Source organism: Clarias gariepinus, chromosome 14, assembly GCF_024256425.1.
Source record: "Clarias gariepinus isolate MV-2021 ecotype Netherlands chromosome 14, CGAR_prim_01v2, whole genome shotgun sequence".
Taxonomy (NCBI): Eukaryota; Metazoa; Chordata; class Actinopteri; order Siluriformes; family Clariidae; genus Clarias; species Clarias gariepinus.
In genome coordinates this window covers 17,806,809-17,828,153 of record NC_071113.1, presented here as the reverse complement: position 1 = coordinate 17,828,153, position 21,345 = coordinate 17,806,809, and the positions used below count along the sequence as shown (strand labels likewise).

The 21,345-nt window shown below is 37.2% G+C and overlaps 1 protein-coding gene across 1 annotated transcript; it reads right to left on the bottom strand.

The window, feature by feature from the left end:
* Nucleotides 1-18,300: 18,300 nt before the first annotated feature.
* Nucleotides 18,301-20,673, bottom strand: prph2a (peripherin 2a (retinal degeneration, slow)). The gene is made up of 3 exons (XM_053511963.1): nt 20,064-20,673; nt 19,005-19,251; nt 18,301-18,805 (listed from the first exon to the last, which is right to left on the bottom strand). The coding sequence occupies exons 1-3, from the start codon at nt 20,642-20,644 to the stop codon at nt 18,596-18,598; spliced, it is 1,038 nt and encodes a 345-aa protein (XP_053367938.1). The 5' UTR covers nt 20,645-20,673; the 3' UTR covers nt 18,301-18,595.
* Between the last annotated feature and the right edge of the window lie 672 nt (nt 20,674-21,345).

Here is a 21,345-nt window from a genome sequence, read left to right as displayed (position 1 = left end):
ACCACCACATTGTGCACCACCCCATTTTGCTCTTACTGTGTGCGCATGGTTAGATCAGCATTTTGGTTGGCTGGGACGATGTGGGCCTCATGAATGGCCTCCAAGAAGTCCAGATCTCACTCCACAGATTTTTTTCCTGTGGGGCTACGCAAAGGAGGAGGTGTCCCAGACAAAGCCTTGCACACTGGAGGACTTAGGGGCACGGATTCAAGAGGTTCTCAGCAATATCTCAAACTACTTCCATCAAAAGACTGACCATTCCATCTCTGGCCATTTGAGAAAACTTGTTGATGCTACTTGGTGGCCATGTTGAAATTTAAAGATTTGCTTTCATTTTTTTATGTCTATGTACATGTACAATTTGTTTCAATAAATTTCTAATAAAAATATGGACTTTATCACCAATAATCATTTGAATGCCTAGTTACTACTAAATAAAAAAAATGAAATGAGAAGACACAAACCTTTTCCTGTATGATAACACCCCTGTACATTGTAAATCCACCTTGTAGGTATACTGTTATAAAGGGTATTTAATTTTTGTGTACTTCATTAGCTTTATATTCCCATCAGTATTAGTATTTTGACTGGGTATATTTTGGATGATGCAACCCAAACATCATATTAACTACAGAAACATCTTCTAACATACCTCCATATTATACACTCGCTGGTTGCCACTTGGATCTACCTATAAAAGTTAAGAGCCTTCTATTAGATAATTACTGCAGTGATTAATATGATTTAGCTGGCAACAAGTTTTTTTTTTTTTTTTTTTTTAACCCTAACTGACGCAGTGAGTAGCTTCTCATTTCTTTAACACCCATGTCAGAAGACATATTCAGTGGTAATGTCAAAAATGACCTTTGTCTCTGTTTTAGAAAAGGTCTGCATCAAGCAAAGAAAACAACTAAGGAAACTGCTTAAACTACTAAAATTGGGTTAAAAACTGTCAAATCTGAAGGGATAGTGCTAAACCATCTTCTTGAGGAAAGAAATGTGGTCGGAAAAACATCCTGAGTGAACATGATAAGAGATCACTTAAACGCTTAGTGAAATTCAGTAGTAAAAAAAAAAAAACAGTAGAACTTACAGCATTGTTTAGCAGTGAGAATAAGTGCATTTTCACACATGCAACACAAAAACACTAAACAGTTGAGTAACCTAAAGAAAAACACTTCTCAGTGAGGCTAACTGGTTTTAATTTGCTAGGGAGCATAAAGTATAAACTTTAGAACATTGGTAAAAAGTTATGTGGTCTGATAAGTCCAGATTAACCCTGTCCGAGAGTGATGGACACATCAGGGTAAGAAGAGAGGTGGATGAAGTGATGCACCCATCATGTATAATGCCTGCCATACAAGCCTGTGCGGACAATGTTATGATCTTGGGTTGCTTCAATTGGTCAGGTCTAGGTTTAGCAACATTAAGTGCCCAAAAAATTAGGTCAGCTGATTGCCTGGAAAAACTGAATGACGAGTTATTTTTTAATTAGTGGATGTTATGTTCTCTGATAGCCCGGGCATATACCAAGATGATGATGCCAGGATTAATCGTGCTCAACTTGCGAAAGAGTGGTTCAGGGAGCATGAGACTACACATGGTGTAGATTTACACATGGTTTGCCCACCAGAGAGTCCAGACTTAAACCCCACTGAGAATCTTTATATGTGCTGGATAAGACTTTATGGATCGGTCCGACTATCCCATCATCAATACAAGTTCTTGGAGGGAAATTAACGCAACTGTGAACTGAAATAAATGTTGTGACATTGCGTAAGCTTATTGAAACAATGCCATGGCCATAGTCCAAAAAGTAAAAAAGCAAAAAGTGGTCCAACAAAATGTTGGCTTGACAATGAATATGTATCAGTGTTGTCCAGAGAATAGTCCGAGAATAGTCCAACCCAATGTTTGATCAGCTATAGACAATAGATTACAAAACCACTGTGCTATAAATGGTCCATGCAGATAATTTCAGATGTTTCAGCAGTGGTCTAATAGTAGAAGAAGGGGTAAAAAGGGTGTACCAAGCTATGGGTTACCATTAGTAATTGTGTTTACATAAAAGTTGTGATTATTTTATCTGTATAAAGATAAGTAAGTTGAACACTAATACTATTGTCGTTGTATAGTCTCAAATAGAAAAGTGATTTCTCAATATTTGTGTTATTTCCAAAACCATGCTCTCCTCTCTTTCAGCCATGAAACACAAGTAGGGGAGGCAGTTGGGTGCTAATTTGCTGGGCTGTGGAGATGAAAACAGGGATGGTGTTAGGCTGGCTGGGCATCAGAGGATCGGAATGCATGCTGTTTAACACAGGAGTTAGACAAATCCTAGAGCCCCCACCAATACCATGGCCAAACCGCTAAATAAATAGAGAAGTAATTAAGAGAGCACTGAGAAGAAAGGCTGTGTTTCATTACTGCTGCTCCGTCTGGGGAAGCAAGATCCCTTATAGACAGGCCATTACATAGCAATTACTGTAAGTAGAAAAAAAAACTATCAGTCTAAAATAATGCTATAACAATGTGTAAATCTTTAACCAAGTGATATTTGATTAACAGCCTCACAGTGACCCAGATAATCACTTGAAATGGTACAAAAGTAAAGCAATATCTGAGTCAATGAGTTGTTATTTCCATTCATGGGCTTTAAACTCTGCAATTACTATAAGCTGACAGACTGAAGTGACAGCAATTAGTGAATGAATAGATCCACATCCTTCCGTCCATTCCTTTCTTCCTTCCCCTCTTTTCAGTCTTCCTCTGTAGCTACAAAGCCAGAGTCATGATTCACTAGTGCTGTTTCAAAATTAAGTTCCAGTAATCTGAAGCAACATTAAACCATCAGGCCTGTGTCAGTAAAACACATTTACATCTGTTAATATCTATATGCTCCAAAGCAACAAGTTCACAGCACTATAAATAGAAATTGTAAAAAAAAAAAAAAAAAAGGATAAAGAAAAAGATGGTAATTTCTCTTGTTTGGAGAAGTGGTGCTTCAGTGTGTAAAATAAAATATAAATGTCTAAAAACAGCTTTTTTTATGTAGAATACCTGCATCCATATTTGTTTCCTGTCAGTAATTGCAGGGATCTTATATAAATAGATAAATAATCAGGTGGAACCCTCGACATGTTTATTTCTCAAAAGAGTTACTAAAACAGATGGCAGCACTGTTAGAGAAACTGTAAGAAACATCCCCATTTGTATTTAAATGTGTTATGACTGTGCTTTTTTGACTGTCATGTTTAAAGTAAGGGAGTGAGAGAATGAGAGAGTGAGAGTAGGTGGGTGTGTATCCAAGCATGCATTTTATTTACATGTTCCAAATAAAATGTAGATCAGGTCAGAGGTCAGGGTTAATGCTCAATACTAGACCTTCTACACAGATTACATAAGACATGAAATGTTTGTGTAGGTCTTTAATAATGTCGAAATATAAATATATTATATAGATATATTAATACATTTTCTGTTAATTTAGGGTCGCTGAACTTATTTGATGGATATCACACACGCACACACAATTTTGTTTGACACAGAAGAAAATGTTTAACTGTCATGGCTTAGAAATTAATTTGATACAGTCCATATGTCATACAATATACTGAAATATGCAGGGAAGCATGGTGGTGTAATGGTTAGCACTGTCGCCTTGCACCTCCAGGGTCCAGGGTGTGTGCCCTGCAATAGATTGGCACCCTGTTCAGGGTGTACCCCGCCTTGTGCCCTAAGCCTCCTGGAATAGGCTCCAGGTCCCCGCGACCCTGAATACAGGATAAAGTGGTATAGAAGATGAGTGAGTGAGTGAGAGTGAAATATGCAGTGCTTTCAAAATTGGTTGTTAGAGTGATGCATATATTGAAAGAGATATATCTGTGTGTATATAGATGGAAGTAACAAAAAAAAATGTGCTGGCTCCAATTGTTGTTGATACAGCTGGTCATCACCTGTCACTAGCCTTCTCTCCAGGCTAAGTTAAAGTGTTAGACAGTTGTCCTGCTAAAAAAAAAAAAAACATCATTACTCATTTAAGAAACTAAAAATTTACTCTAAAAATAAAAGGAACAAAATAGTAAGCCACACCACCTATTACTATTTTAACCATTAGCTAAGGAAGCACTTTTACATGAAGGTAAATAATTTAGAAATAATTGTGTGCTTGTACCAAACTGTCTCTTTATGATGTCGTTTCAAATCCTCATCTATTACTAGCTTGCAATGACAGTTTGTACAAAGAAGCTCATGTCACATTTGACATGGAATTTAACACCACCAAAGAGCTGGTGTCCTGTGATAAAATAGCTTTCCTATTCACAGTGATTTCACCCCAGATCCACTACAAATCAATAATTTAATCTTTTGTATTTGCGCACTCAAAAGCAGTTGAGGTTAACTAAAATACATTTTTCGGTTATTGTTAGGACAGATTTAGTGATATAATTTATTTATTTATTTATAAAATAAAACAATTATCCTGCATGCAATATTATGATACGAGATGTTATTTCACATTTCCTAGGATTCCCATCTAAAATTGTAGAAATTACAGTTACTAATGATACCTAACCTGTGGAGTAGCACAACAGAACTGAAACCCAATGATGAGTAATAAAAAACAGTATTTCACTCATTTCCTCTATACTGTACTCTGACCTATTTCAGCTTTCTACCTCATATCTTTTGTTCCTTCCCTCTTCCTCGCTGCATGAAGGTTCATTGGTATTCACTAATAAAGACCACAGAGACATAATGCAGGACTCATAGCCTTGTTACAGAAATAGATTTCTTACTAATCCATTATGCATAGTGGGTAATGTTACATATCTGATGCACTGGCTCGCAGCAGGAGCAGAGAATTTAAGTGCACTGAACATTAAGCTGAGAGGCAGTGTGAGCAGAGACGAACCCACAGGCCCCTCAACATACCACCCTGGAATAGACTCATAATCATGCCCTGCAACTATAAGTCCACACAGACCATTTCTCCTTTTTTTTTTTTTTTACTCTGACAAAATGAAAAGGTCAAGAAAAGCACTAGTGCCCCAAAGTGATTGCTAAAATGAATGAGTTCATTAAATGCTAAAAGGTTAGAATAGCCATTTATAGTGTATGAAAAGGATTCAACATGCCTACTGGTGCAAATGAAAAAAAAAAATCACTTCTACTTTTTATTACACCATTAATGTGTCCTATTTCACTTGGAATAATTTTAGACTATACATAATATACACATACATCTGACACAGTCATGGATAAATTGATGAGGCCAAATAGAACTGAGTTTCCAAAACTAATTTAAAGTCATCAGTTTACATTATGACCATTTTTATAAAAAAAAAATTAAAGGTGCATAAATGCAAGCTCCGCCTGTATCTCCAGTAGCTAAATCTCAGACATTCAGAAGTTGATGAGGCATTCGGATTAGTAGCACACAGTAATCTTTTTGTTCTGAGTTCTTGGTTTAAGTGCCTAAATAGCACTTAAGTCATTTGAATTTATATTAACTCTCTTGTCTCATTCAGTGTTAACTTTATTTACATGGGGATTTAAGTAGTTGTGCAGTGAAGTGTTGCCAATGTGACAACAGTTACTGGTGATGTATTGGTGATAGGGAAGTTCATTATATTTTAATGGCCACTGGGAAGGAGAGGACAGGGGTTCTATACTTAGCTGTTTGTAAACCTCCCCCCAAATGTAGCACCTCACCTCTGCTTCATGTCACACATGCCTCAAGGTCTCAGTGCCCTTGTCACAAATCCAAATGAGAGACAGATGGCTGTTAACAGGGGGCTGGGAAAGTGTGACAACACACAACAATGTCCATCAGGGAGAGAGGCCTGGTAGATTGCTTGCTTTTTCCACTGGAGGATAAAAACTGATTAGAAAGCGTTTAGATCACGTGAAGTCTCTATATTGGTATTTGTGGAAGAACGGATACCAGAGGTATAGACTTACTCTGGATTTACAAGATTACATTCATTTGATGGCAGAAACAATTATGTAACTTTTGAAAACACGGTTAATATATATATATATATATATATATATATATATATATATATATTGTATGTGTTTCTGATGTGATTTACAAATTTAGAGAAAGTTAAGAAATTAGAGAAAGTTAAGTGCATTAAGCTGCATAAAAGCTTTATAACTTTGTTACCAATTAGTTTCTTATGCAAGAACTGCACATTTTTGCTAAATAAAAAAAATATGATGAAATACTAAGACAGATACAATTTAAGTGGAAAAAAAATTACTGGTGGAAAAAGATCGTCATAATAATTAAATAATAATAATAATGTGTGAGCATACGTGTGAGTGTGTGAGGTTCAGTTTGGGCGTTTTAAAAAAATATATATTTTTAGTATGATTCACAAATAATGCATCTATTCATCCCAAGTGTTCTTCAAGAATGGTAAGATTATATCAACACATCTTCAACATGTTCAAGAGGCTGATTCATTCTGTCATGGATAATCCAGTGCTGTAGGTGTGGCTCTGTGGCTATGGTAATGTCATTACTGGCAGGCAACCTGATCACAAACACCTAAATTGCAGTGCAATGAAAGAAACACAGATTTCGTGTTCCCGAAGCTGCTATGTATCTATTCCAAACAAACCACCGGTGTTAAATTGTCTGTAACAATTAGCTACAGTAATAGCTGTAGGGAGTGATAAAAGTTTCTCCTGGTAATTTTACAGTGTTGTTCAGCACATACTTCACCTCCTTAGTGGCGAAATGGATTTTCTTTTTTAAAGTAACAAGCACATATGTCATTGGATCAACTCATTTGTCTTTCCTCCTGTCACTAAATTAAATCTGTAATGTCAAAGACAGTTTGTTTAAACAAAATATAATCAAAAATACTATATTAGTCCCATATCAATGAGATTCAGCAATTAACAAAAATATATACTTTCACAACATGACATAGGTTGATGTAAAGAGCAACTCTTAAATAAATGAAGACCATTCAGAAACTACATGTTCCCCCTATCAAGCTTGTAATAGTATATCATTTGTTATTTAGCTATTACATTACTGGCCTAAAGGAAAGCTAGTTATATAAAGTATTATCAGGAATTATTGTGTGTTGGTCTGTAAACTTTTTTGTTTTTTTTTGGTATATTTTGGTATGTTGTATTGTTTTTAGGGTTATCCACTTTGAAACAACAGAGCCCCGAACATATGGCTGTTCTCAGAATCAAAAGATTAATCCAAGGCTCAGTGCAGGTCTGGCACATGCTCCCTCTCTACAGAAGGGTGTTACACATTACACATGCTTGTTGAAGGAAATATCTCTAGGTTCCAATACGTAATGACCATCTGTTAGAGTCAAATTCTCTCATGCTACAGTACACTGATCTCATGTACCTCCTTGAGTTAATAAACCCCCTGACTATAGGATTCATTTCACCATGCACCGAAATGCGGTATGGAGAAGCAGAGTAATATGAGCAATCTGTAACAATCAGCAAACATTTCAACATAAAAATTTTATAATATAATACAGTATAATATAAACGACATTAATCACTCACTCACGCTCTATGATGCTTATTCTGTACAAGGTTGTGGGGGGCCTGGAGCCTATCCCAGGGGACTTGGGGTACACCCTGAAAGGGGTGCCGAGAACATAAATACTCACACGATATGGGGAATATTCTAAAGGGGATGTCTTTCGGATTGTGGGAGGAAACAGGACTTTTTGGAGCAAACCACCAAGCACAGGGAGAACATGCAAACTCCCCAGACACACAGACCTGAGCTGGGAATCGAATGTGAGAGACCACAGTGCTGTCCAACATTAATCATAATACTTACAAACAGAACTTTTTTGGAAACCTATTTCCATAAAGAGATGGACATAAACATTAGAGATGCTGAGATCATGATTGGAAAAAAAACACAGTGTATGTGTGTAAAAGAAAACTGGAACAGTGTTTTAGAAGGTATTAAATCATGAAAGTTTGGTTCTTCTATTTCTCATGTTCACTTTTTTGAATATAAATGAAATGTAACTACTGGCATATTGATTGGTTGTATTGTTGCTGATGATGTTAAATTGTTTATTATTATTATTAGTAGTAGTAGTAGTAGTAGTAGAAGTAGTTGTTGTTGTTGCAATAGAATCATAAATGTGGTAAAAATGTTAATGTTAAATGATAAATGTCTGGGTGGATTTGCTAAGTTGCACTGAATAAATGTTATAAATGTTTATATAAATGTGTGTGTTTTTGTTTGTTTTTTTTGCCATAGACTGGCATCGCATTCAGGTTAAAATACGCCCAGTACTCCAGGGTAGGCTCCAGACCAACCGCGGCCCTGACATGCATGAAACTGATGAAGATGATGCCATAGAAAACATTATTGAAATAAACATTATTCACCCAGCTTACAATGTTTGCAGTTGTAAATTCTGATAGAAATTGTTGATGGATTGTTCATTATTGCTCGTGGAATAAGAAAGACATTTTAATTTAAAAAAAAAAAAAAAACATTTAGGTGCAGGATTTTGTTTAAATATGGCATGGTATTTTTACATTATTGTGATGACTTTTGAATCACGATAACCCTGACTTACCCAACAAACTTTAGACGTTAAGAGTCATTGGTTTTAATTGGATTTTTTTAAATTCCTATACTTTAATCCAAGAGAGAACATGTAAGAATTTTGCTATTAAACTAGAAGAAAACTATGAAGAGTATGAAAATTCTACACTTCATCATTGTGAATGATTGTATGGCGATGTGTTAATCTTACGTGTATTAATGCATTAATGTGTGGAGGTGTTGTATTATGTCAGAGATTAGCTTATAAAAACAACTTCATTATTTGAAGCTAATCAGTTTCATGAACAATTTCCAGTATGTAACTTTCAGTATGCTGCAGTACAAGGGAAACCCTGTTCAGGTTTTTATCCATATGAATGCTGTGTCTTTTAACTAGTGCTCATATATTCATTGATTCTGTATTTGTAATCTAATGACACAAGATCCTAATGCATTTAACATTAATGCATAAATACCATTCTCTATACTCTGTTAGACTATACTGTAAGACACTGTTCCTCTCATTATATACATGCCCATGCTTCTACATGACTATTTGTTCACTCAGCCTTTTGCCCAATCCAACTTCGTCTTAGTGTGTACTTCTTTTGTGTCACCCAGAACAAATATGCAGCAATGTGAATATTCATTATGGCTGCTGTCCTCCCCCAGAACAAGCTTTGCAGCACGCAGTGCTACTATTCGAACAATTGATCCAAGTGTGCATTGACCAGCTATGGACAACAGCAGTCTTATGTGCCTGCAGGGTGTATGGGCGTCCGAGCGCTGTAAGGGTGGCGATATGGTTCGTCACTACCAGCTGGTATGGAGGGTATCTCTGGGTGGAGGAGGGCCATTGTTCTTACACTGTCCAAACAATGGTACATTTGAGAAGGACACACTGTCTCCGAGAGACAAGGCATGCTCTGACTATGGTGAGGGAAGGTCAGAGACAGGGAATGCATGTGATTTGTGTCTGATGACCACAATAGATGGCTGTTGATGGCTCCTTTGGCTTTCTGTCATCACTTTGCCTTGGTACAGTTCCAGTATTTGTGCCTACTTGGCTTGAACTCAAAAAGGTTGGGTCATCACACATTTTAAAAACACATTATACAAACATTCCTGCATTTTAAAACTAAATTCGATAACAGTTTTGAATAGTAAGGATTGCAAAGGTGCAAAGGATGTGCGCAGACTACTAAGAACATCCACGTGGGACAGCAACACACACATTCACATACTGTATACTGCTGCAAAGCTCTGCACAAGTACTGTTGTAACTCATACTAATAAGACTCAGTGGAGATCTACGATAGAGAGCAAATCAATATTTCTTATTAATGCTTCTAGCTATGGGCTGCATGTCTTCTGTTTTTATCTTCATCAAAATACTTTTTTTCTGTCACTCACCCTACAGCACTCCACTCTCTCAGCACTCTCTCAGGGGGAAAAAAAATCAGGAAATTCATTTTCAGATAAATACGTTGCTTTTTGATATGTATGAAATTGTCCATCTTATATAAAAATAAAAAAAAAATCAGTGTGGGAAAAACTGAGTCCACCAGCAGCACCGCTGCCATGAGCTTTGTATGTTTTACATAAATATAACTCAATCATATCAGTGCCGGCTATCTCCCTGAAATAGATATTTCCTTGCTTGTCTTAGGAGACATTTGTAGTTGTCACCCATCTGCCATCCAACAATTCTTTCTTTCTCAATCCATTGAACACAAACAGAAATAGTTTTCTTGACAACCTAAATTGCCACCTGAGAAATAGGACATATAACCTGCCACTGGGATTGATTGAAGGAGGTATGACTATAGACTGTGTGTGTGTGTGCATGTGTGTGTTTATGTGTGTTTGCTTGCTTAGCTGGAAGCTGATTATAACACACTTTTTTTTTCTCAACACAGATAACAAATCTCACTGGCATTCACACAAAGTCACCCTCCAGGGAGGAAACATTGCTCTTCAAACATTTAGCCATTGTTTCTCCACTTGACTGATCCCTGAGACAGACTTGAACTTGTATCTTTTATGTCTATGTGAGGTATTTTTTTCCTGAAGCAACTGACTGTTTTACCTAATGCCCCAGGTTTTACACAATTTCAGTCATTTTTAATCTGTAGAGGCAAACACACTGAAAACTTGAAAACTTGGAATAAATAGACATGGACAAATTTGTAGCATACTCGATGTAGTGACAATCGAGCAATTCTGGCAAAAAGTAGTCTGAACTGGGGTCACCTCTGCTCTAATGATACTCTGGTCTCCTGATTATTGCAAAATAAGCAGTACTGCACGTGGAAGCAGTCCAGTTGTAAATGATTTAGTGAAGTATTCCCATGAAGTATTCACTCCAGCTGTTTTGTGCTGCACTTTGAGTCAGATTCAGCACTCTAATCAGAGCCATCGCTGCAAGTTTATCCTCAAAATCACACATCTACATTCTACACTTGCCAAACAATCTCTCTTTCTCTCTTCTGAAGCATGAGGATAATCTGTATAATTAGTAAGTGTATTTAGGCAGGAATGGCATGTTTGCATAAATATTTAAAAAGATGAATTATTGTCTAGCCATATCAATTATCTTAGAGTTTATTATTGCGTGTTATGTTGTCTTTTCTTAATAGTTCCATCTGTCATGCTAAAACCATGGGAACACTACCACCCTGTGGAATGGCAGCTGATGTACATGTTTACTCAGCTAGAAATATCCATCCTGAAATTGATGGATGCCACCTGATACAAACGCATTAAAGCTTCATCCACCTAAACATTTATATATAAGTACGTACACACACACATTGATTAGTGGGTTTCCTCTGGGTCCCCCCCACAGTCCAAAAACAGGCAGATCAGGGTAATTTGTCATTCCCAAAATTGCCCATAGTGTGTGAGTGTGTGTGTGCCCTACAATAGATTAGCACCCTATTCAGGGTGTACCCCGCCTCATGCCCTAAGCTTCCTGGGATAGGCTCCAGGCCCCCTGCAACTCTGTATACAGGATAAAGCGGTATAGACGATGAGTGAGTGTTATCATTGACAACAAGCCTGAACACACTCATGCACTCGTGGCCAATAAATACATTTGACAAATATAGCTAAATAAAATGTTCCGACTTGATACAGATTTATTCCATTAACATCATTTTAATAATATTTTGTGCATATATTAGACAACTAGAGCTTTCTAACCCTGAATGTTCCATCAATGGAACAATGATTTAACAAACATTATTACAGTACAAAGCTACTTGTTTTAAAGTTTCATTTGCATGTAGTAGCCAGTCAACCATGCTAAGAACTATAAGAACTAAATAATAATTTAACAACATATATTCTATAATGGAGTACAGTATGGCTTCTTTTGATAAATAATGTGTTCATGGAGTTGGCATGTTCTCTCCGTGCTTGGTGGGTTTCCTCCAGGTTCTCTGGTTTCCGCCCATAGTGATGCAGTTTAGGGTAATTGGCGTTCCAAAATATGCTCAATCAACATTCAACATTCACTATTAAAGGTGTGCCCGTAGTGTGCACATTCACACACTACGGGCACACCTTTAATAGTGAATGTTGACCGGATGTACAAAGGTCCCTAGTTGGACCATAGAGGTTTCTAGATGGATGGATGGATGGATGGGGGCGATGTGTTACAAACCCCTGAGGGGGTTTTGAAAACCACTGGGTAAGGTTACTCTTACTTATTCTTTGGTCAAGTATTGGTATAGGCAAGTAATTAATTTTGAAAAAAACTTAGCAATATATAAAGGTAGGAATATTTTACCATTTGGATTAGAAACTGTTATGTTTTTACCTTTCAGGTTTTTGTGCTCAAGTTTAATGATTAGATTTTTATTTGTACGTGTAAACAGGAAGTCAGTAACTCACTCTAGTTTCTCCAGTTTAAATTGAGGATCCTTCCGTTAATTAGAAAGCAGCTTTGCTCCTGATTCATCCATTCTCTCAGTTGTGGGATTTCTTTAAAGATGATAAGAGAAACTATAAACAATATTAAATCAAATAGGGTAATTCAGTGGTTCATAAAAATAAACACAGTAGAAGTATACTTATGAATGAAATTACTCACAAAACTTTTCTGGATGATTTGACCACAGGCAGTAGTCTTAGAAGACACTACTCTGATGGGTAATATTTATGCAAATTGAACACATCTAACTCAACTTCTGAGTTCTGAGTTAGTACTACAAACACCAGAGCTGACCACTAAGAAGGAGAGAGTCTGATTCCATGGAGACAATAGACTTTTTCTCTGTTCAGGTAAGTCTGGACTTCCTGCAATAGAGAGTGATCATTCAATTCATTTAAACAATGGAACAGATTAATAGATTTCTCTAAAGAATTATTTTCTCTGATCTTCTCCTTTAGTAATTCGACTCTGGACTCCAGAGACTGACCCAGAAGAAAGCGAAGAAAAAGGTCCAGGTGTCCAGTCTTACTGTGTAAGGCCTCCTCACTCCTGAGGGATCCAGACACGGTTTACTGAGAAGCTCGAACAGATGAGTAGTTTGTTGATTTGTTAGACTTTTGTTAATAAGGGAGAGAAAAACATATAAAGCAGCAAGAAACTCCTGACCACTCAGATGCACAAAGCTGAACACCTTTCTCAAGTGAAGGCAAAACTCTTCTCTGAAGATTTGAGTGCATACAACTGAGTACTGAATACTTCTTTGACATCAATGCCACATTCTTTGAGGTCTTCCTCGTAGAAGACCAGGTCACCTTTTTCCAACTGTTAAAAAGTCAGTTTCCCCAGTGCAAGGATCCTCTCTCCGGTCTTCAGAGGATCTAAGTCACATGTTCATGAGGGATCTGACTGGCTGCTCCTCGTCCAGAGGTTATCCAGAGGAGATCAGTGCGAAGCAGATATCACTTGATGAGGTTCGTTAAGAACACACTGAGGCATATTCTGTCATATCAGACAATACTTTATTGTTATGGAAATTTAGAGGAAATCGACACTCATCAAGACCATCAAAAATAAACGTTGCTCTGTAGGGGTCCCAGTTATACATTTGCAGTTCTGTAATTTCTGGGGAAAAGTTATGGAGAAGTTTCATCAGACTGAGGTTTTCATGCTTTACCATATTTAGTTCTCTAAAGGTGACTGAAAAAATTTATACAATGTCCAGATTTTCTTTCCCTTCAGCCCTGTCCAGAATAAACTTCTGCACAGAGACTACTCCAAAGTCATTACACTTGATGGGTATCTCCTGTGATGCTGGTCTCCCGGACATTGTCTCAATTTTATTTTATTTTTTTCTGTATTTAAAAATTCCCAGCCTGGCAAATGAAAAAACAAACACAAACACAAAACACAAAAAAGACAAAGACACCATGGTTGTGTGCAAAGGAGACTTAATTTATAATAATAGAATTTATGTGCATTAATTACAGTTTAATTGTCCACAAAAGAATATTTCACTCAGAGAACTGTGCTTTTGTAATCAATCTGACATAACTCTAGGGACTATATGTGAAAGGCCAAATAGGTCAGCAGTTACAGAATTACTCAAACTAGGCCATGGTTCAAATAAAATTTCCCCTCATTCTGATGGTTGATTCAAACATGACCCAAACCTGCTGGTCTAAACTGCATGGTATTATACACCACTGTTTATTGTGATGGATTAAACAATTGCATAAATGAGTAAAGGTGTGGCAGCATGGTGGCCTAGTGGGCAATACTGTGGCCCTGCACCTCTCGGGTCTGGGTTTGACCCTGTGTGCATGGAGTTTGCATGTTCTTCCTGTGCTTGGTAGGTACTACTCCGGTGTCCCCCCATAGTCTACAGACAAGCAGATTAGGCTAATTGGCATTCCCAGAGTGCCCTGTAGTGTATGTTTGTGTACCCTGCAATGGATTGGCACCATGTCCATCAGCCTATACACAGACCCTGTACACAGGACAAAGCGGTATAGACGATGAGTGAGTGAGTAAAAGTGTCCCTTATGAAGGACTCAGTGACCTAATAGTTTGATAATTTATGAAGCCTTTGTTTCCCAAATTTTTCCCAAATAGTAACACAAGAACTCGTGAAACAGAAAAGCACATCTGTTTGTTACCTGAACAGCAAATGCAGATGTATAGTTCTAGTTTTACCAAACATAGCAGGTAAATCAAACTGGCTTCATAAACAAGTTATGGCATAAATATAGCAAGGGAAATGATAATATTTATTTAATGTGAAGAGATTGATGTCTCTTTAACAACAGTATCGCTCTGATGCTAATGTAAACTTGTCAAACAGGTACCTCGTGAAGTGTAATAGATTCGATTCAATGCTTTCAATGCATATTCTTTACATCTTTTTTCTGCTTCCTCCTCCATCTCGTACTTGTGGTGTTTATTAGTGGTTGGCCAACACTGAACTGGTGCATTTCCGCCACCAATTGGTAAGGAGCGTGGATCAGATTTTATTATACAGTATTCTAAAAGACTGTCATATACTTTCAATGGCATCCTAAGAAACTGAAACAAAAACTGATGACTTACTCACTCATCGTCTATACCACTTTTAGCTTTTTAGCAGTTAGCCTAATCTGCATGTCTTTGGAATGTGGCAGGAAACCGGAGCAAAAACTGATTACTGTCATGTCTAATTAGATTGTAGTTTTTAATCATTCCTAGGTTTCGAATGTTATTCTTTCTTTACCGCTTCATACTTTGACAATGTAACATGATATGTTTTAATGTCTCAACTTGCCCACAGCTATTGCACTTGTCTGTATTATGCTCCCCTATTTTGAATATCATACTGGTAATTCCAGTATTTCCAATTCTAACTCTAGTATTATTGTTTCATCTGTGCTGTACAACTCATCTCATCTCTTTGTCAGGCTGTCAGGATCACTAAGAATTAAAGTTATCATGTACACTTGAAACAAAATTGACCTTTGCGTTTATCTGTAAAGTAGCCATGTTTTTTGTGGACAGGTCAACAATGTACTGTAGTATCTTCCAAGGCTCTGAACATGTTCATCCAACAAAAGTGGAATTTTCTGGCCACTAATTTAAAAGGAGATGTCATCATGTTTGCCTCCTGTTGTTCATCTAGACCAGGTAGAAGCTACTGTCTGAGGGAGGGTGGTAACATCATCCATGTAGACTGTAGGACCAAGAGTCCTTATCCTCACTGGGATCTGACTCCTTGAAGCATCTATCTTCCACCAGCTACAAAAATCTTAAGAGCTGCTGTGAAAAGTATAGGAGAAATGGAGCAATCACTGTTGTTGCTCAGCTTTTACCAACATGTTATAGTCTTCAAGGTATCTATTGTTGTTTAGCATACATGGATGTTGTTTTTTATTAGGATTTTGATAACTAGTGATATGTGGAAGATGTTAAAGGTGAAAGTGATGCATTTGTGGGGAGAAGATTCTCAGAAGGATAGAAGGATAGAAGTAAACCCTTTTGGCAACCTGGGTTGATGTAATTATTTGCCTGGAGATACTTTTTCATGCATGTATTTTGCCACCACAATTAAAATAATCTTCTCTTCTACATTCAGCAGTGCAATTGTCTGATTCTTTCCCTTTCAAAATGAAGCTGGTGACCGCTTTGCTTCATGCTCTGAGTTTCAAAATAACACTCATTGACTTCCATTAAAGCTTCAGGAGCTTATAGAACAGTTATGTACTTTGTAAATTATGCCATTAAATGTGAAATATAATTTTTCTGTCACTAATCTAACTATGACATGCAACGTGATTTACCATGTTTTTATGCAGCGGACAATAGATCTTCAGATCACTTCTTCAGATCAACTGCCAGAAGGCTAAGCTGTCTGCACCATAAAGCTGCTTACTGTTTTTTATCGGCTTTAGCAGCAAAGTTGGCTTCCTTTCTACTGTCCATGTTAATTTTTCCTGAGGGTTTCCTTTCTATTGTTAGCAAATTAGGTTGCCTAATGTGGTTAGCACTGTTGCCATATACTTCCAGGGCCCATGTTCGATTCCCGGCCAGGCTCGATTCCCCTCTCTGTATGCATGTAGTTTGCATGTTCTCCCCATGCTTGGTGGGTTTTCTCTAAGTTCTGAGACCTGTAAATTAGGTTTATTGGTGTTCCCAAATTACCGGTAGTGTGTGCCCTGCAATGGATTGGCACCCTGCCCAGCCCTGCCTAATGTACAGTATACATATGTACACTATATGGACAAAAGTATTTAGCCAAATCTGTAAAAAAAAATTTATTCAACCAGGCCCCTTATCTCCAGTGAAGGAAAATCTTAATGCTTTAGCCAAACCAAGACATCTTGGACAATCCTATGCTTCCAAGTTTGTGGCAACAGATTGGGGAAGGCCCTTTTCTATTCCAAATGACTGTTGGATATGACGTGGACAGTCCTATGCTTCCAATTTTGTGGCAACAGTTTTTGGGGGTGGGGTGCTTTTTTATTCCAACATGACAAAGCAAGGTCTGTAAAGACATGGTTTGATGAGTTCCGTGTGGAAGAACTTGACTGGCCCACACAGAGCCCTGACCTCAAAGCCATCAAGCAACTTTAGGATGAACTGAAATGGAGTCAGGTTTTTCTGTCCAGCATCAGTGACTGATCTCATAAATGCTCTATAGAATAAATGGGCACAAATTCCCACAGAAACACTCAGAAATCTTGTGGACAGCCTTTCAAGAAGAGTGGAAGCTGTTATAGCTGCAAAAGGGGGACCAACTCCATAAGCCATTGCAGGTTTGACCAAATAATTTTGTCCATAAAGTGTATACAGCATAAGTAAATCCCACCAAGTTAACAATTGTCACCAGAGGGTCTCTTTAATAATGGGGTTCCTTTGATTAGTTTAACGTAATAGGTTTTACTTCATTCAAATCTCCTTTCAAAGTCCTCATTTGAAACGATAAACTTGTACCTGATTGCACCCAAGCGCAACATTCCTTTGTGTATAATTTTTTATACACACTAATCCGAAGACGTAAGCATACCTTCTGCAAAGTTCCTGGCAAACTGCACTAAATCTATGTCTTAAAAGAGGTCAATATAATCATAATCCACTTGTCAGGGTTTGCTATAGTACATTTTATTTACAGCAACATGTAAAACATATAAATACTACCTAATATTTAAATGAATTTTTGGTCAAACCTTTTTCACTTATATACTTAGAACACTAAACTATTTATAAAGAAAAGAGAAAATGCTTGTCAGAGCCACGGCTCCCAGAGAAACAAAAAAATAAATAAAAACAAAAAAAATCAAAGAATACAAGTATGGGGACAACAATCCAGGTTCAGAGTTTTTGCCGCCATTTCTATAGCATCCTGCTGAACTGTTCGTCACCATGCAACTTGTAGCATGATCCCTTTCCCAAAAGCATCACAGCAGAAATGTGATAGAAAGAGCATCAAAATTAAACCCTCTCTCTTCCAGTTAAAATGATGCCTTTTGGGAAACTCAGTCCTGAACATTTTGTAAATCCATTTATTTTGATTATATTTGTAATCTCTGTACATCTTCTAAGATACACTCTAACACAAACCAAAATTGCTTAAGCAGTTAAACCAGAAACATGATGGAAGCTGGTGAAGAGCTACAGGAGGGAAACTCTCATTTAAAAAGATCATACAAATATATCAGAGAGACCTCTATGATGAATAAAATTGCAAAGGTACTTGATTTGTTTGTATGCTTGCTTTTTGAATTGTGTATTGTTGTTGTTTTAGCAAATGAGGTATGTCTTTTATGGTTTGTTAGTATTATTTGTTATATATAAGATAACTGGGTAAGTTTTTAATTAATTCTGGCCTAATATGTAATTTTTGTTAAAATATATAGGGAGCAAAGGAAGCAAAACATAAAAATCAAATTGGTTTCAGATAACAGCTCCCACAAAATTTCCAACAGGATTTGGATTCATTTTTCTTTCATAAGTGGCTTTATTTTTCAAATAAAAATCTGACTCAATTTTCATGTTGTATACTCTCAGATAGGTAGGTTTTACTTTGATGGCAATGAAGTAGTCAATGTTTAATAAGCATAGTATATTCAGCTGACTGTAGAAACTGCCTGTACTTCCACCCCCTCTTCCACCTGATTGCTTTTTCCCATTGCCTTTATTTTATCTATGAGGTCTGTGAAGGTTTCCTTGACTGTCTTCTCCAGTACCCATCCCTCACTTTCACTCTCAGGGTCTTCTGGGTTTACTAGTGTAGACAGAGACGTGTTCACATACTGCAGTCCGATCATCACAGCAACCTGAGGCAGGAGAAAGTAAAAGGAAAATATCCACTATAAAATAATCACCAGCGAAATCAGAAAATTGGACAACAATTAATGAAAAGGAAAAGCGGTATACTGCATGTGAGTGATATGGTTTTGTGTTGATAAATTAAAGGTCTACATTAACGACCATTAAGGTCTGTCATTTTAAAACGTAGTACATTTAAAAACATACCTCGAGAATAGTAAGCAGAAACACTAGTCCACCAATAGTGTTCATCAGTCCTCCATAGTAGAAAACTAGAGCATCTCTGCAGCCACGTGTCCATATGTTGAGTTCTTCAGTATGATGGTCATAACTGTAGTGAGCAGAGTTGTTTGTGACTTGGTAGTGAATGCAGGGCCTTGGGGAGCTGGGATTACAGCAGCTGAAGGGGACTCCATCCAACAAATATTGTCCGTCAACATTGCTGCTGATTCGGCTATAGACAAGAAAACCAGTATGGTATGAGATGTATTGACATCACAAAACTGCCTGAAAAGGTTATATAGAGGGAGGGGTAACTTAGTGGTTAAGATGTTGTACTATTACTCCTCGAAAATTAACAGGTTCAATCCTCACAACCAGGCTGCCATTATTCTGTAAGGCTCTTACCCCTGAACTGCTCAGATGTGTAATGAACTAAACATAAGTCACTCTGGATCAGAAATCTACCAAATGCCATAAATATAAATTAGTATTTTTTTCCTTTTTAAAATGTAAACTTTTAAAATAAAACTGGATAAACAAGTGTAAAATTACACATGTATATAAATAAGTATCTGACAACATATTTTTGAAAATATTTTTGGTACTGATCATGAAATATCAACTGTCATTATATCAAAACATGATCATAACCTCAGCAACATTTTGAATTAATGTTGCTCCCTGATCTATTTCCAGCCAGTCAAACTAGTCTCAAAGTGATTGAAAAGGACATTAAGCTCTGAAAGACGTCAAAGTGTGATTCAAGAAGATTATCAACTAAGTCTGAACTAGCTTACACACTTGACATCATTCATGCACACTGTCAACTCACTAACAACTTAAAACAACTTCAACTACGACGAATGAACAGTAAAAAATACTTTTAAAAAGGATATTATTGAAGCTAAATGAAATATTTACTTATGTTTAGGCTGATCAAAAATTTCATTCAATATACAACACTTCAGCTGCAGATATCAACAAATATCATTCTACACTATTTATGAACATTTGAGTCTCAAAATTTTAAAAACAAACACTCACTCTTTGACCTCTTTTGAGCTGAAGTCCAAGTAGCGATTGCTAATCCATTGGATCTCAAACCAGTCTTTGTAGTTATTGTTTCCACAACAACGAAACTCCATCTGCATTAGGTCCAGAGTTCTCTTCATGTAGCAGCGACCAGGAACATCTGTGTCCTTGTAATATTTCATACCATTTTTCAGGCCTTCGGCAAGGGTAAATTGTAGTGGTATGCGCATGGTGAAGCACAAAAGTGCAGTAAAGAAAAGGATAGCATTAAAGATCAAACAGAAGATAAGGAATGGCTTTATAATTGTCTTCCACCTTGTGAACTTGGAGGAATCCAACGAGTCATAGCAGATCTTGCCACCAAAGGCACTAATGCCACACGCTAAGAGTCCAATACCAATTACAAGGTTGGGCACAAAGTGACTTTCCTTGTCGTCCATGAGCTCACTTCGCTTTCGCAGTTCAATTTTGAAAAAAAGACCCATGCTAAAGACAAGCACTCCAGCAATGATAGACAGCCAATACACAAGCCATAGCGTCTGGGCCAACTTTACCCGTTTTTTTAAGTCAAACTTCACTTTACCAAGAGCCATCTTTTGGTCCTAATATCTATAAAGAGAGATACTTTAAAATGTCTATTTGTTCACCTGTAATTTACACTGTCCTCTACCAACAGTATTTAGATCCACTGTTTGATATGTTGTAGATGTAAATCTTTAAACACCAATTTAAAATCCACTCCAGATGTTTCCATGTCAGAAATTCAGATGGAATAAAAGTCATCTTTTTTTTCCTTTTTACTCTACAAATAGATTCCTTCCTCAACTACAGTAAACGCCCGTTCTCCAGACTAGGTACCTCAATGAGTATTTTTACGTCACGCTAAACCAGTAATCAGGTTATCCCGCTTACAGAAATCCTCCGCCAGCAGATCTGCCAACCAGTAAGTTGCTGTTGTAGTACCTGATTGGTTTTATTCATCATGTGATCTCACAAGCAATGCTCAAAAGTCACCAGGGGAGCAGAACTTAAACTGCTCTATTTCTGTCACTCCTGTCAGCTAAGATCAGGAAACTGTTGATGACCACGTCCACGTTATGACCACAGAATAACGCATCCTGTTACAAATTGGATTCTAAAACATGACAGTTCACTGTGACCTCCACAATCACAGATCTTAATCCAGTAAAGCACCTTTGAGATGTGGTTGGAGGGGAGGTTGGTATCATAGACCAAAATCTTAAGGGAGTGTTTCCAGCAACTTGGTAAATCTACTGTATTCCACAATGGATTA